The sequence below is a fragment of the Chelonoidis abingdonii genome, chromosome 6, assembly GCF_003597395.2.
Source record: "Chelonoidis abingdonii isolate Lonesome George chromosome 6, CheloAbing_2.0, whole genome shotgun sequence".
Taxonomy (NCBI): domain Eukaryota; kingdom Metazoa; phylum Chordata; order Testudines; family Testudinidae; genus Chelonoidis; species Chelonoidis abingdonii.
This window is the reverse complement of record NC_133774.1, coordinates 3306360-3320484: the sequence shown is the minus strand read 5'-3', so window position 1 is coordinate 3320484 and position 14125 is coordinate 3306360. Positions and strand designations below refer to the sequence as shown.

The 14125-nt window shown below is 63.6% G+C and overlaps 1 protein-coding gene across 1 annotated transcript in view; it reads left to right on the top strand.

Annotated features, from left to right (window-relative positions):
* The window catches only part of IL11RA (interleukin 11 receptor subunit alpha), a 38224-nt gene extending 24360 nt beyond the window's left edge, over window positions 1–13864 (top strand). Inside the window, exons 3-13 of the mRNA XM_032768993.2 lie at window positions 1042–1102; window positions 1492–1658; window positions 2046–2160; window positions 6309–6341; window positions 7641–7804; window positions 8054–8217; window positions 8300–8441; window positions 8796–8891; window positions 9583–9682; window positions 11784–11866; window positions 13343–13864. Coding sequence (XP_032624884.1) covers window positions 1042–1102; window positions 1492–1658; window positions 2046–2160; window positions 6309–6341; window positions 7641–7804; window positions 8054–8217; window positions 8300–8441; window positions 8796–8891; window positions 9583–9682; window positions 11784–11866; window positions 13343–13359 — 1142 coding nt within the window. The 3' untranslated portion in view covers window positions 13360–13864. The remainder of the gene's footprint in view (window positions 1–1041; window positions 1103–1491; window positions 1659–2045; window positions 2161–6308; window positions 6342–7640; window positions 7805–8053; window positions 8218–8299; window positions 8442–8795; window positions 8892–9582; window positions 9683–11783; window positions 11867–13342) is intronic.
* Window positions 13865–14125: the final 261 nt, after the last annotated feature.

Below are 14125 nucleotides of genomic sequence, written 5' to 3'. Positions count from 1 at the left end.
ACACCTTATACACACATATTATACCTAATACCCACACACACGCACACCAGATGTTTTGCAGCTGCTGCATAGTTCCCAGTCCTGGACATAGCTTGAGTTCGTGGCTTGATTTTGTGGCTTGGGTTCGTAGCTTGTGGCGGTAACTGGCCAGGAAAGCCGGGCACAAGGACGAGCTGGGTCTCTGTTGGGCCTGCACCGATGCCCTTCCATGTTGGCAGCAGAATGTTACCCTCCAAAGTCTCCCATCTCACCCATCCTTTTTGTAGGCTTGAGGTTTGAATCCAGAGTCTATAGGTCTTGCTGTGTCACGCTGCCTCTGGGTTTGGTGATTGATCACCCGTCTATTGCAGATGTGACGGGACCTGGCTTTGAGCTTCCTTCTATTGCACCGTTTCTTTTTAGGGTGGACTCTGCTTACTTTGTTAGGGCTCTTGTCTGCATCTTCAGCCGGTGGGGTTTGAACTCTATTTCATCAGGACAGGCTGGGGCTGGAGGTTGATTCCATCATCCATTCATCCCTCAGTCACACAGCTAAACTAAACCAATAAGAGTACAGCAGGGTTTGCAAAAATGAAGGTTGGAGGAAGCTTTTACAAAATGGAGCGAGCGTTTTAAAATGGGGTTTGAATTGCACTCTGGCAAACAGTGAACAGAAGTTACAATGTAGGCCAGTGTAGTGGATGGTGAACAGAAGTTACGTTAATAACATGGCAAAAGATCCTGTGGCATCTTATAGACTAATAGACGTTTTGGAGCATGAGCTTTTGTGGGTGAACACCCACTTCGTCAGATGCATGTAGATTAATAAAATGAACAATTAAAAACAATTTCATTTATCAGTTCTACAAAGGGGTCCCAGGGCAGGGGATCCCCAGGCGGGGGCTGGGCTCTGCAGACACCCTCCCCCCCCAGCTCCTGCCTGAGCATGGGAAGCGCAGGGCAGCAGCTGACCTGCAGGTCTGGCTGGTCTCCGCCCCCCAATCAGCCCCCGGAGCCGCCCCCCACGGAACCTGCTCACGCTCCGCTCTGTGCCCGTTCCAGGTGTGCAGTACGGCCAGGTGGGAGCGGATGTCGTCCTGTCGTGTGCCAGCCCCCCCGGATGGTAGGTCTCCCCGGGCGGGGGAGGGTGCCTGGTTCCGGGTCCAGATGTGCTCACACCAGGGCTGGAATGGATCCAGCTCCCAGTGGGAGGGGTGGAGGGGGGACCCTGACCCCCCAGCTCTGCTGGTACCCCTCAGTCCCGACTCGCAGCCCCCTGCAACCGCAGCCCTGGGTCCCCCAACCCCCAGCTCTACACTGCCCCTCACTCCTGACCCGCAGGCCCCTGCGACCCCAGCTCTGCCAGTGCCCCTCACTCCCAACCTGCATCCCCTGCTATTCCTGTGCTCTCACACCAGGCCTGCTGGGTCTGGACGTGGTGGTGCCAGCGGTTCTGCCCTGGAGCCAGCCCTCTCTCTCTTGCTAACCAAGTGCCCAGCCTCTTGTCCCCAGCTCGGAGGTGGAGTGGCGGCGGGACGGGGCGGCCGCGCTCCCAGAGGGCTGCATCCTGCGGGACGGCGACCTGCTGCTGCCACAGGCCGAGCTTGCTGCGGGAGGAGCCTACAGCTGCCATGACAGGACTGGGCAGCTCCTCCGCTCCATCTTCCTCCGGCTGGGCTGTAAGTCAGCTCCCAAGCGGGACCCCGGGGGGCAGGGCTGGGCACAGGGATGCCCCTTCTGGGACCTGACTGGCCCAGTTTGCTGCTTTCCATGCCGTCGGGAGGCCGGTTGTGCCGGGCGTGGGCTGCCTGCTCCCTGTGTCTGCTCCATGGCGAGGGGATGGGCCTCAGCAGGCAGCGCCCCCACCCCCCCATCCGTTCACCTCGGCACCCCCATGCGTGCCCTTGGCTCCATCCGGGACACTGGTACCCAGCCCAGTGCTGTTCAGCACAGCACCCCCTACTGCCCTCTCACCACAGTACAGCCCAGGGTGTCAGGGCGGGAGGCTCTGGTTTGTTGGGGGCCCCTGGAGAGTCCCCTGAATGTCTCCTCCCCTCCGGCACCAGACCTGCCCGGGATCCCGTCCGTCACCTGCCGAGCTTCTGACTATGAGAATTTCTCCTGTTCCTGGACACCCAGTGTGGAGACGTTCCTCCCCACCAGATACATCACCACCTACCGGTAGGGCTGGGCCATGTGTGCGGGGTAGGCAGGGAGTGGGTGGGGAATGCCACTCGCTTTGGGGCGTTAGCCACGGTGGCCTCGCCCGGCCTCAGCTCGGGGAACGCCTTCGGTTCTCCCTGCAGACGGGATTCCTTGTCACGTCCTGGCCTCACGCGCTGTGCAGCATTCCTACACACTGCGCTCCACCCCAGACTTGGCTGCAGTTCAGGGGAGAGGCAGAGTCCAACCTTGTTTATGCAGATGAGGAGATGGGGGCGGGGGGGGGCTGTAAAATTATTGCTGATGAATGGCTCCGGGTTTGGCTGGTTCTCAAGGCGCCTGGAGGCGTTTCGTCCCCAGGAGTGTTATGCTTATAAGAAGCACATGGGAAAAGGCAACATGCTGCATGTATTGAAAATACATCAGTTAGCATCTGCCTTTAATCACACACACACACACACACACTGCACTATAGTTCCCAGTCTGTCGTACCTCCAGTCACTCTAATGGCTGCTTAGATTGTGGAGGAGGAAGGAGTTGGACTCTGTCGGTCCCAATCCGATGCTCTGAGGCTTTGCAGGACTGAACCCAGAGTTCTGTGGCAAACACCCCAGCTTTATACGTCTAAATTAAAGGCCCATTTTAGTCTCTGCCTTTTGCAATGTCATTCTGTGATTGTTAGTCCTACCCTGGGGTTAATCTTGGGGTTTTCCGCTGTTATCTCTGATTCTTGTCTCACCTTGGGGTGGAGGGGGGAGTGTTTGCCTCACCTCTGAGGCTGTCAATGCTGCTAACTTGTTTAGCATCAGAGACAATGGATGTTTCCTGCTGTCTCTCACTTCTTCCTGTCCATCTGGCCATTTGGGATGGCTTTTACCATGCCCCCTCCTTTACTCACCCCAAACAATTGCCCAGAGGATTTCAGACAGGATCCACTCTGGAAAGGGTTGTATGGTTACTGAAGGGATTACAAAAGAACCTTACACAACCGTTTGCGCTGCAGATAAGAAACAAGACCTTCTAGCAAATACTGCAATGAAAACTTAGCCTAAAACCAAAGGTACCAGAATCAGCCATAAGGACTGTTCTGCTCTGTTCCTGCCTTAACATCAGTTCAGATATAGGCAGCTTGGCTGATGTGTTTTTTCCAACGACTCAGGGTCGTTCCTTCCTGCTTTCCAGTTAGGGTGGCAGCAGAATCCAACCCAGTCATACCACACAGCAATATACTGAATACATACTACATGATTATCCTGAATCCTTCATCCTACGTTACACAAAATACAAACAGAAGGGTGAGGAGGTTTTGCAGATGGGCTGAGATCGGAGTGACTGAGGTTTGCCGCCTGTTGCTCAGGAAGTGCTTTGAGGCCTGCGCGGATGACAGGCGTTGGGGAAATAGAAGAGAACTGTGTTTTTCATTATCACAGTTCTCAGTTATCCGACAGGGATTCTTTGAACCCAGCCCTGCTTATTAAAACAGGCCAAGGGGCGTTTTCTGGTGGCTGCTGCGGGGTGCATGCTCGAGGAACCTGTTTTCCTTCAGTTAAAACAACCCCAGAGCTGGGGGTTCATGGCCAGGCGCCTGGAGCCGGTTCAGTCCCATGCCTGGAGCGCAGCTTTCACGAGGCAGAAATCTGGCCCAGGGCAGCTGCTGGTGGCGGTGGAAGTCGGAGCTGGGAAGGCCCTGTTCACGGCCCAGCGCCATCACCCCACCCCCTGGAATGCTGGCGGGGCGAGCAGAGCGCTCCCCAGGCAAACTGCTGGGGGGGTGGGGGGGAATCTGCATGGGGATCGGTTTGGAAGCGGGGATGGAAAGCACTGGGAGTGCTGGAAAAGGCAAAGCCAGGGAGTGGCCGAGTGCCTCTGGCTGCTAGTGTGTGAATGAAGTCATTCGCCAGAACCGGAGCAGATAGATCCTAGGATCATAGACTAACAGGGTAGGAAGGGACCTCAGGAGGTCATCTAGTCCCACTCCCTGCTCAAAGCAGGACCAACCCCAACTAAATCATCCCAGCCAGGGTTTTCTCAAACTGGGCCTTAAAAACCTGTAAGGATGGAGATTCCACCACCTCCCCAGGTAACCCATTCCAGTGCTTCACCACCCTCCTAGTGAAATAGTGTTTCCTAATATCCAACCTAAACCTTCCCCACTGCAACCTTAGACCATTGCTCCTTGTTCTGTCATCTGCTACCATTGAGAACAATCTAGATCCATCCTCTTTGGAACCCCCTTTCAGGTAGTTGAAAGCAGCTATCAAATCCCCCCTTGCTCTTCTCTTCGGCAGACTAAACAATCCCAGTTCCCTCAGCCTCTCCTCGTAAGTCATGTGCTCCAGCCCCCTAATCATTTTTGTTGCCCTCCGCTGGACTCTCTCCAATTTGTCCACATCCTTGTAGTGGGGGCCCCAAAACTCGACATAATATCCAGATGTGACCTCCCCAGTGCCGAACAGAGGGGAACAATCACTTCCCTCGATCTGCTGGCAGTGCCCCTACTAATGCAGCCCAAAATGCCATTAGCCTTCTTGGCAACAAGAGCACACTGCTGACTTATATCCAGCTTCTCGTCCACTGTAGATAGATGGTGTCACAGAGTCCCTGGGCAATGCTCTGGAACTGCTCCCCACAAAGCCAGGCAGGACTTTGGGGAGCCTCCTCTCCCTCAGAGCAGACTGTCTGCAGGGCAAGAAGCTCACACGGCCTCACCTCCTGGGTCTCTCCTGGGAGCATTCAGCATCCTCTGCCCCTCCGTGTGCTTAACACAGCGAGTCGCCCAGGCGGGGTCCTGGGAAAGCCAAAGTGTCCTGCACCCCCACTTCGCAGTCTGACGTGACTCTCAGCCAGCCAGTAACACAGAGGTTTATTAGATGACAGGAACATGGTCTAAAACAGAGCTTGTAGGTGTAGAGAACCGGACACCTCAGCCGGGTCCATCCTGGGGCCCGACGAGGCAGACCCCCAAGTCTCCCTCACTCCTGGTCCCCAGCCAGCTCCACACTGACACCCCCTCCAGCCCCTCCTCTCTGCTCAGCTCCTTTACTGGGCCAGGAGGTCACCTGATCCCTTTAATCACCTTTAGCATCCTCTTGCAGGGGGAAGGGGAAGGGCCCTGGTGATTTGTTGCCAGGATACAAAGTGTTGGCCATCCATGCACACTGGAGACTTAAGAACAGCATAGGGAAAACTGAGGCACCCACACAGTATTCAGAGGAAACATTAAGAACAGTCCCACTTCCTCACAGTCCCTTCACGGGATGTCACCAGCAGCCAGACGGCCTGGGCCAGTGCATTGCAGGGGGGGCCGTGCACGACGGGGTCTTCCCTGGTGGGGCCCAGGATTCCCAGACTTGCCCCAGGGCACGTGGACATGTGATGTGACTGAGGTTTGGTGCTGGGGCCGGGGCAGGGCTGTCGGGGGGCGAGGAGGCACCAGCGGGCTGCGTGTGGGGCAGTCATTCCTCTTCACTCCCCGGGCACTTTGCCAAGTGTCACATGCATGCTTCCCTCAGCCCAGACATGCAGCCACCTCTGGGGTGGAGCACAGCAGCTGTTGTCAACACGGGGCAGCTCCACGCTGCTGTTTAGGCTGGGAAGTGACGAGAGACCGAGCGGGATCCTCCCGCCCCCGCGAGTTCCACCTGGGATCCTGGTGCTGACAGCTCTGCCCCCGGCGTTTGAGCTGCTGTTCATGGCTGCACAGTGCAACGCCTGCTCTGCCCTAGGAACTGGCGGGCTAATCCTGGCACAGACCCAGCGGCCTGGCACATTGTGAGGCAGTGCCAAGCTTCCAGGTGCAAAGCACTAGTGACCCTGGTGTGCAAGGGACGTGGCCAGTGTCACAGCGCCCCCTAGCGCCGCTCTGGGGCCTGGGCGCCTGCGTTGGCTCCAGAGGGAAAGCGCCCCCTGCTGACTCCATCCAGCCTCCCTGCAGTGCCCTGGGGGTTCTGCTGGGCGCACGGTTCTCTCCCACCCCTGGGCACCAGGACCAGTGACAGCTGGAGCCCCCAATGCCAGCTGGGTGCCATACAGCCAGCGGTGCCCTCTCCCTCCCCACCTCTGCCCCTGGTCCTGGTCCCCCCGGCTGGGTTTGCTGGCACGTTTCCAAAGCCCCTTCCTGGGCCCCGAGACTCATCAGCTGCCTTCCCGTTTCTTTCCATGAACAGGAAGAAATTGCTGATGGGCGACGAGAAATGGAGGTAGGACCCAGCCCCTCTTCTCCTCCCTACAGCCCAGTCCGGACCCTGCCTGCCCCCAGCTCCCGAGGGTGCCCTTGCCCGGGATGGCTGGCACGGCACCGGGGCACTGCTGCGCTTGCTGCGGCGCTCTGAATCCACGCTACCGTGTCTGTGCTGCCCAGTGCCCAGCCCGGCATGGCATAAGCAGAATTAGTGAGGCCGGGCCTGAACCCCGTCCCCCAGGGCAGGCAAGGCATGGGGCTGGGTGGGGGAACCTGCCTGGCACTGCCCACTCTAGGGGGGCTGCAGACTCTGGAACAGTCGGAGCACCCCCTCCCCCGATCCCAGCCCCTGGGCAGGGACTCAGAGACCCGCCCTCAGTCCTGGACCCACAGCAGCCTGGCCAGCCCTTTGCCAGGGGCCCCGGCTCTGCCCACAGCCGACAGCATCTGCCCAGCACAAAGCTGCTCACCCCCGGCCCACCGTGTCCGGCCTGCGGAGCTGGGTCTCAGCCTTACAGCCGGAGCCTGTCTGCTCACGGCCCAGTGCCCCCCGATCCAGCCCCCACACATCACCCTGCAGCCGCCGTGGGAGGTTCCAACCTGATAAACATCCCGGCCCGTTTCCTGTCGTGCCAGCGCGTGAGAACCATGGCAGCTCTGCCCAGCCCTGGTGCCCACCTTCCTGCCACCGGAGGAAAAGGGGCCTGGCTGGAACCACTGTCCCGGCCCTCCTCTGGGGCTCCCCGCGCCATGGCCCTTGCCCCATCCCCAGAGCACCCTGTCCCATGGCCTCTGTGCCCTGCCTTCCCTTTGCTGCTCTTCACTGGCTGCGGCTCCCAGGCCAGCTGCTCTGCTGGGCACAGGCCTTTGGGCCCTAGACCCTGTGCTAAGGTCCGGCTGTCAGTGCACGGGCTGTATGCATGAGTGTGAGTGTGCCACGCATGGGCCTGCGTGCATAGGCCAGCCCCTCGCAGGGGTGTGCCTGCACCTGGGTGCCTGCGGGGCTCCCAGCACAGCTTTGCACGAGGGGCTGGTGAGTAAAAGTGTGTGTGTGTGTGTGGCAGGGCATGCCGGGGCAGGGGGTTACCTGGTGCATGCCCATCTAGACTGGCTGGCTCAGCGCTTTGGTGCAAGGAGGCCCCCTGTGCCCGCTATTTGGGGGGCAGTTGGGACACAGGCACCCCCAGCTTTCCTGGTTTGCAATGCAGGTGTGTGGTACTTCGGGGCCATGGCTCGGGCCTGGGAGCCCTGACCTGGCCGTGTTTGCCAGCTCTGCCTCAGTCACCCAGCACCGACTGCCCTGTGCTCTCATCAGCAGGACCCAGAGCAGCCAGGTGGGGCCATGCGTGCAGGACCCCGGGCGCCCGCACACCTGCACTGTGCCCAGGTGTGAGTTCTGGAGCTCGTACCGGCTCAACGTCACCGAGGTGAACCCGCTGGGCTCCAGCTTTCGGCTGCTTGATGTCACCATGCAGGCCATCAGTGAGTGCCGCCCCACCCCACCCCCGGGCACCGAGCAGGCCTGGCCCGGCCTGGCAGGCTGCCCCATGGGCAGGCCGCTGCGTCCCCCTGGGCTGCGGCTGCCAGCAAGGGACCAAGTTGTGCTGAGTGGGGGGGTCTTTGGTGGACTGGCTGAGGGCGCCGGGGTCCTCCCCTCCCCACCTTGGCAGAGCCCCTGGGGGAGCCCCGCGGTGTGGGCTCACGGTGCTGCCCATGTCTGTCCCCATCCAGTTAAGCCGGACCCTCCGGAAGGGCTGGTGGTGGAGCCGGTCCCGTCGGCCCCGCGGCGGCTGCGGGTCCGCTGGCAGTACCCGGCCTCCTGGCCCAAAGAGCCCCACTTCCAGCTGAAGTTCCGGCTCCAGTACCGGCCCGTTGTGCACGGCTCCTGGTCCACGGTGAGTGCCAGGGACGAGGGGATTGGGGGGGAGCTGAGGCTGGCTGGCTTCATGTCCGAGCCTCTGCCCGCTCCCCGCCCAGGTGGAGACCGTGAACCTCTCTGAAGTCATCACCGACGCCTTCTCCGGCCTGGAGCACGTGGTGCAGGTTGGCGCCAAGGACTTCCTGGACGCCGGCAACTGGAGCGAATGGAGTGCCGAGGCACGAGCCACGCCTGGGCCAGGTGAGGAAGGGCAGCTGGGCCAGGGCCAGGTGAGGAGGGGAGGCCGGGCCAGGTGAGGAGGGGCGGCCTGGCCAGGTCAGAAGGGGAGGCCAGGGCCAGGTGGGGAGGGGCGGCCGGGCCAGGGCCAGGTGAGGAGGGGTGGCCAGGGTGCTCGGGCCAGGGCTGCAGGGATGGGACAGGAGGGCATCTTTGGGGACTCTGCCGGGGGCCAGTACCCTAAGCTTCTCCTGGGCCAGCGCTTGTCACTGTGAAGGTCTTGCAGCCCCCTGCCTGCCCTCCTCCTGCCCTGCCCTCCCCCAGCCTGGCACGGCCTCCGGCCCAAGTAACCTGCTTCTCTCCTGCCCTTGGTTTCAGGCCTGACCGTGGCGCCGGGCGACGAAGCCACCACCGACGCCGGCCTGGAGAGACCGGCCGAGGAGCCCTCGCTGGCCCCGAACCCTGAGCCCATCGGTGAGCGGCCCCCTCGCGGTGCTGGCAGGGAAGGCGACTGGGGCCCATGCTGGAGGCAGGGGGCTGTGAGGGCGAGATCCTGGCCCAGCCAGTGCAGCGGGCAGCGCCTGGCACCCTGGTGGGTGGGAACAAGGCCCCCCTGTGCCTGGCAGGGCACCGTGCCCACACCTGTCCCACATAGATTGAGATGCCTGAGGGCAGCCCCGGAGCCAGCGTACAGACTGGCTCCCTTCTCTGGGTGCCATGGGATAAGCCCATCTCCACGCTTTGGGGACCCAGCTCCCCGCTGGTTGCACCCACCTCACCCCCACTGGGCCCGCCAGCCCCTGGCCTCTGTCCCCTCCCTGCCACACACCCTGCAGAGGGCATGGCTGGGGCAGCCTGGGAGCCAGGTGGGCCTTGGGGGAGTTAAGGACACCTAGAGCCTGGGGTGGGGACAGGCTGGGCGGGGGCATGAGCACCCAGGGTCTGAGGAGTGAGGAGCTGTCCAGGGCAGGGGGAGCTGCAGGGGCTGAGGTTCGCAGTGGGGCAGCCTGGCTTGGCAGAATGAGCCACCCGTCAGCATGGCACAGAATGAGCCGCCCGGCCGCTGTCCCCAGGAATGGGGCACGTGCTCCTTACCAAAGGCCAGGCAAGTGGGTGGGGTGCCCTGGCACCCCCTGGCAGTGACATCCGTCCCCGCTCCCCGCAGATCGCAGTGACCCCATGGAGAAGGTGGCCATCCTGATCTCGCTCGGGATCTTTGCGTTCTTCATCCTGGCCGTGGTCCTGGGCATTGCCAGCACCGTCTGGTAGGTGCCCCACGCCCGTGGCTGGGACAGGCCCTTCGGGAGCACAGGGAGGGCAGGGGCCGGGGTGCTGGGCTCGCCCTCTGGGCTCGGCCACGTTGCAGCCGTATTCCCCCCACCTGCCGGTGATGCCATGGAGCTCTGCCCCACATAGCAAGGGCAAGAGAATCTGCCAGCCCCTGTCCCGCATCCTCTGATCAGCAGTGAAATGGTTAATGGTGATCCCACCGGCTTCTCCACACGCAGCTCAGCAGTGAGCCCCAGCCCCCCACACCCAGCCCCGCTGGTGCCTCTCACTCCTGACCCACAGCCCCTGTTAGCCCAGCCCCAGCCTCCCATGCTTAGCCCTGTGCCCCCCACACCCAGCCCCGCCAGTGCCCCTCACTCCTGACCCGCAGTGCCTGTTAGCCCAGCCCTGTGCCCCCCACACCCAGCCCTGCCGGTGCCCCTCACTCCTGACCCGCAGCCCCTGTTAGCCCAGCCCCAGCCCCCCACACTTAGCCCTGTGCCCCCCACACCCAGCCCCGCTGGTGCCCCTCACTCCTGACCCACAGTGCCTGTTAGCCCAGCCCTGTGCCCCCCACACCCAGCCCTGCCGGTGCCCCTCACTCCTGACCCGCAGCCCCTGTTAGCCCAGCCCCAGCCCCCCACACCTAGCCCCACCGGTGCCCCTCACTCCGACCCACAGCCCCGTCGGTGCCCCTCACTCCCGACCCGCAGCCCCTGACCTCCCAGCCCTGTGCCCCACACACTCAGCCCCACCAGTGCCCCTCACTCCCGACCTGCAGCCCCTGACCTCCCAGCCCTGTGCCTCACACACCCAGCCCCACCGGTGCCCCTCACTCCCGACCTGCAGCCCCTTACCTCCCAGCCCTGTGCCCCACACACCCAGCCCCACCAGTGCCCCTCACTCCCAACCCGCAGCCCCTGCTCTCCTGGCCCTGGGCTCCCCACAACTCTTCTGGTGCCCCGCACTCCTGCCCCACAGCCCCTGGGCTGCTCGCAGGCGGTCGGTCAGGCGAGCCGGGTCTCTGGGTGTTTTTTTTGTAGGAGAAATAGGGCAGCCAAGCCCCTCACCCCAGTGGGCAGGGTCCTTGGCACCCTGACATCTGCAGGCACCAGCAGCGGGCGGGCTGAGGACGGGCACCCGGCTGGAAGGAGGGCAGAACCCGGACCCTGTGGGGAAGCTGACGGGGGGGCTCCAGGCTGGAGCTCTCGGCTTTGCACTGACTCATACCAGGCCATGGGCACATGGCAAGGGAGGGCAGCACCACTAGGGAACCCCTCAAGCCGGAGCTGGCCAGGCACCGCGGGGATGTAGCCTGAGCTGGCACTGCCCAGCCCCGCTCCTGGCTCCCAGTTCCCAGTCCTCCCGTGGCCATGTCTGTTGTCACCCCGCTTCCGGCCGGCTGCATCCCGGCACCCCAGCCCAGGTCCTGGCCTGCTGTGCTCGGTAGGGCCAAGCTCGGGGTAGAGGGACGGGGGCCTGGCTGGGAGAACTGTCTCGGCTACAGTGGGAGCCGGCGATGGGTCTGGATCCCTACCAGGCTGGAGTGCCCCCTTCCCCAGGGCCAGGTGTCTGGCTGCACCCCTCCTTCCAGCCACCCCTCCTTGCTGGTCACCGCACAGCCCAGGGACCTCCCCATGCTCCAGGGTCACCCTACATGGAGAGTCACCCCACATGCAAGGGAAACTTCCTCCATGTTCCCAAGGATCACCCCACATCCAGAGTCACTGCACACATGAGGAAACCCTCTCCATGTGCCCCAGGGTCACCCCACACCCCAGGGAAACTCCCCCCGTGTTTCCCAGAGTCATCCAGACCAAGTCACCCCACATGCGAGGGACCCCCGCATGTGCCCCAGGGTCACGTCACACCCCAGGGAAACCCCCCATGCCACAGAGTCACCTAGACCCCTCTTCCGTGGGATTGGTGAGCCGGGGGGCACTCCTGGGCACTGAGTGCCAATCCTTGTAAGGGGTTATGGAGCAAGGGGTTGCAGCAGCTGGCTGGGTGCCCTCTAGGCTGCGGGGGTCCTGGCTGAAGTTATGGCCAGTGTGTGGAGACCCCTGAGCGCCCACAAACCCTCTGCTCTGCCCCCAGGCTTCGTCTGAGAAAACCCAGCAAAGACGACACCAAGAAGCACGACTTCCTGGCAGCTGCCGTGCACGTGAGAACCCTGCCCAGTGAGTGCCCTAGGATCCGGGGGGAACAGGGGAGGGCGTGGGGCTCTGTCGGGGGGGCGCAGGGCGGTGTGCTGGTGGGCGGGCATGGGGCTGTGTTCTGGGAGGGCGTGGGACAGCATGGGGCTGTGTTGGGGGAGTGTGTGGGGCTGTGTCAGGGGGGGTGTGGGGCAGTGTGCTGGCTGGTTGGCATGGGGCTGTGTCGGGGGGGCATGGGGCAGCGTGCTGGCTGGCGGGCAGGCGTGGGGCTGTGTCAGGGGGCGTGGGACAGCGTGCTGGCTGGCGGGCAGGCGTGGGGCTGTGTCGGGGGGCGTGGGGCAGCGTGCTGGCTGGCGGACAGGCGTGGGGCTGTGTCGGGGGGTGTGGGGCAGCGTGCTAGCTGGCTGGCATGGGGCTGCACAGGAGGAGGGTGTGGGGCAGCGTGCTGGGTGGCGGGCGGGCGTGGGGCTGTGTCGGTGGGGCGTGGGGCCGCATGCTGGGTGGTGGGCGGGCGTGGGGCTGTGTCAGGGGGGCGTGGGGCAGCATGCTGGCTGGCTGGCATGGGGCTGCACAGGGGGAGGGCGTGGGGCAGCATGCTGGCTGGCGGGCAGGCGTGGGGCTGTGTTGGGGGAGCGTGGGGCAGCATGCTGGCTGGCGGGCAGGCATGAGGCTGTGTTGGGGGAGCGTGGGGCAGCGTGCTGGCTGACGGGCAGGCGTGGGGCTGTGTTGGGGGAGGGCATGGGGCTGTGTCGGGGAGGCGTGGGGCAGTGTGCTGGTTGACTGGCATGGGGCTACACAGAGGGAGGGCGTGGGGCAGCGTGCTGGCTGGCGGGCAGGCGTGGGGCTGTCTTGGGGGCGTGGGGCAGTGTGCTGGCTGGCTGGCATAGGACTGCACGGAGGAGGGTGTGGGGCAGCATGCTGGCTGGTGGGCAGATGTGGGGCTGTGTTGGGGGCATCGGGCAGTGTGCTGGCTGGCAGGCAGGTGTGGGGCTGTATTGGGGGAGGGCGTGGGGCAGCGTGGGGCTGTGTCGGGGGGGCATGGGGCAGTGTGCTGGCTGGCTGGCAGGCGGGCGTGGGGCTGCACAGGGGTACTATGGGACCCTACGGCTCTGGGTGGGGGAACAAACTGGCTGCGTGCCATGGCATGGAGTGGCACGGGGCAGCGCAGAGCTGGCATAGGCTAGCAGAGGGTGGCGCTGGGCTCCCAGGCCGTGGGGACAGGGCAGAGTGTGGGCCTTTACGGCCGGGTGCGAGTGAGGGGGACAGGCAGTGGCATGGGGGCATGGAGACAGGGCTGAGATGGTGGCAGCGGGTTGGTGGGTCAGAGCTGGGATGAGGTCGGGGGGCAGCGTCTGCACTGAGATTGGGGCCGGGAGGCCGGGCACTGCCCACAGGCAGGGCAGTTCTGGCTGACTACGGGCACGGGACAGTGCCGATCAGTGGGGCAGGGGAGGTCCCCTGATCCCCTCCCCCTGCAACCTGTTCTCTCCCTCTGTGCAGAGGCCCAGATCTTGTAGCAGGACCCGCAGACACCGCCGCTCGCCCGCCCTGCCCAGGACTGTGTCACCCGCCCCTGCCAGCGCCGCGCCCGGACCCCAGCACAGACACTCGCTGGCGTGGAGGGAGACGACACCCGGGAGCCGCAGGGACAGACGATGGAGTCGGTGCCATGGCCCGTCCCTGCCCTGTGGGTGCTGCTGCTGATGCCATTGTGTGGACTTGAGCTGGATCTGCACCCGGTGGGGACTGGCCTTGGGGGTGAGATGGAGGCAGTGCTGGGGTGTCCGCAGAGCTGAGGGGGAGCACGGGGACCCCAACCCAGCCTGCTCTGCTGCCAGGAGTGGACGGGGTCCTGGAAGATCCATGGACATTGGGAGCCCGGCTGGGGGTGCCAGCGGGCGTGTGTGGGTGACACTGACCCCTCCTCACCCTCAACCCCCACCCTCTCGTGGCTGGGAGGACTCCCCTCCATCCCCCTGGGCTTGTCCGGTCCCTCGGGGCAGCGTCCCGGGATCCCAATAAAGAGGGTTGTGACAGCGGGGTCCAGGCTGGCTCTCTGTGCCCAGCGCCGCGGGGGCAGAGGCAGTGGGGGCTGGGCTGGTTATTGCTCGACCCCCCCGCAAGAGAGGTCTGAGGGGGACCACCTGCCCGCCAGCCTTCAGGACCCCACATCAGCCCTGCCGCTGCTTGTTCCAGGCGCCATGGGGGGTTGCTTTGCCCTGACAGCTGGGCCCCAAGGGAGGTTTAATGGGGCCCCCTGCCAGCCAGAGGGGCTCAGGCAGG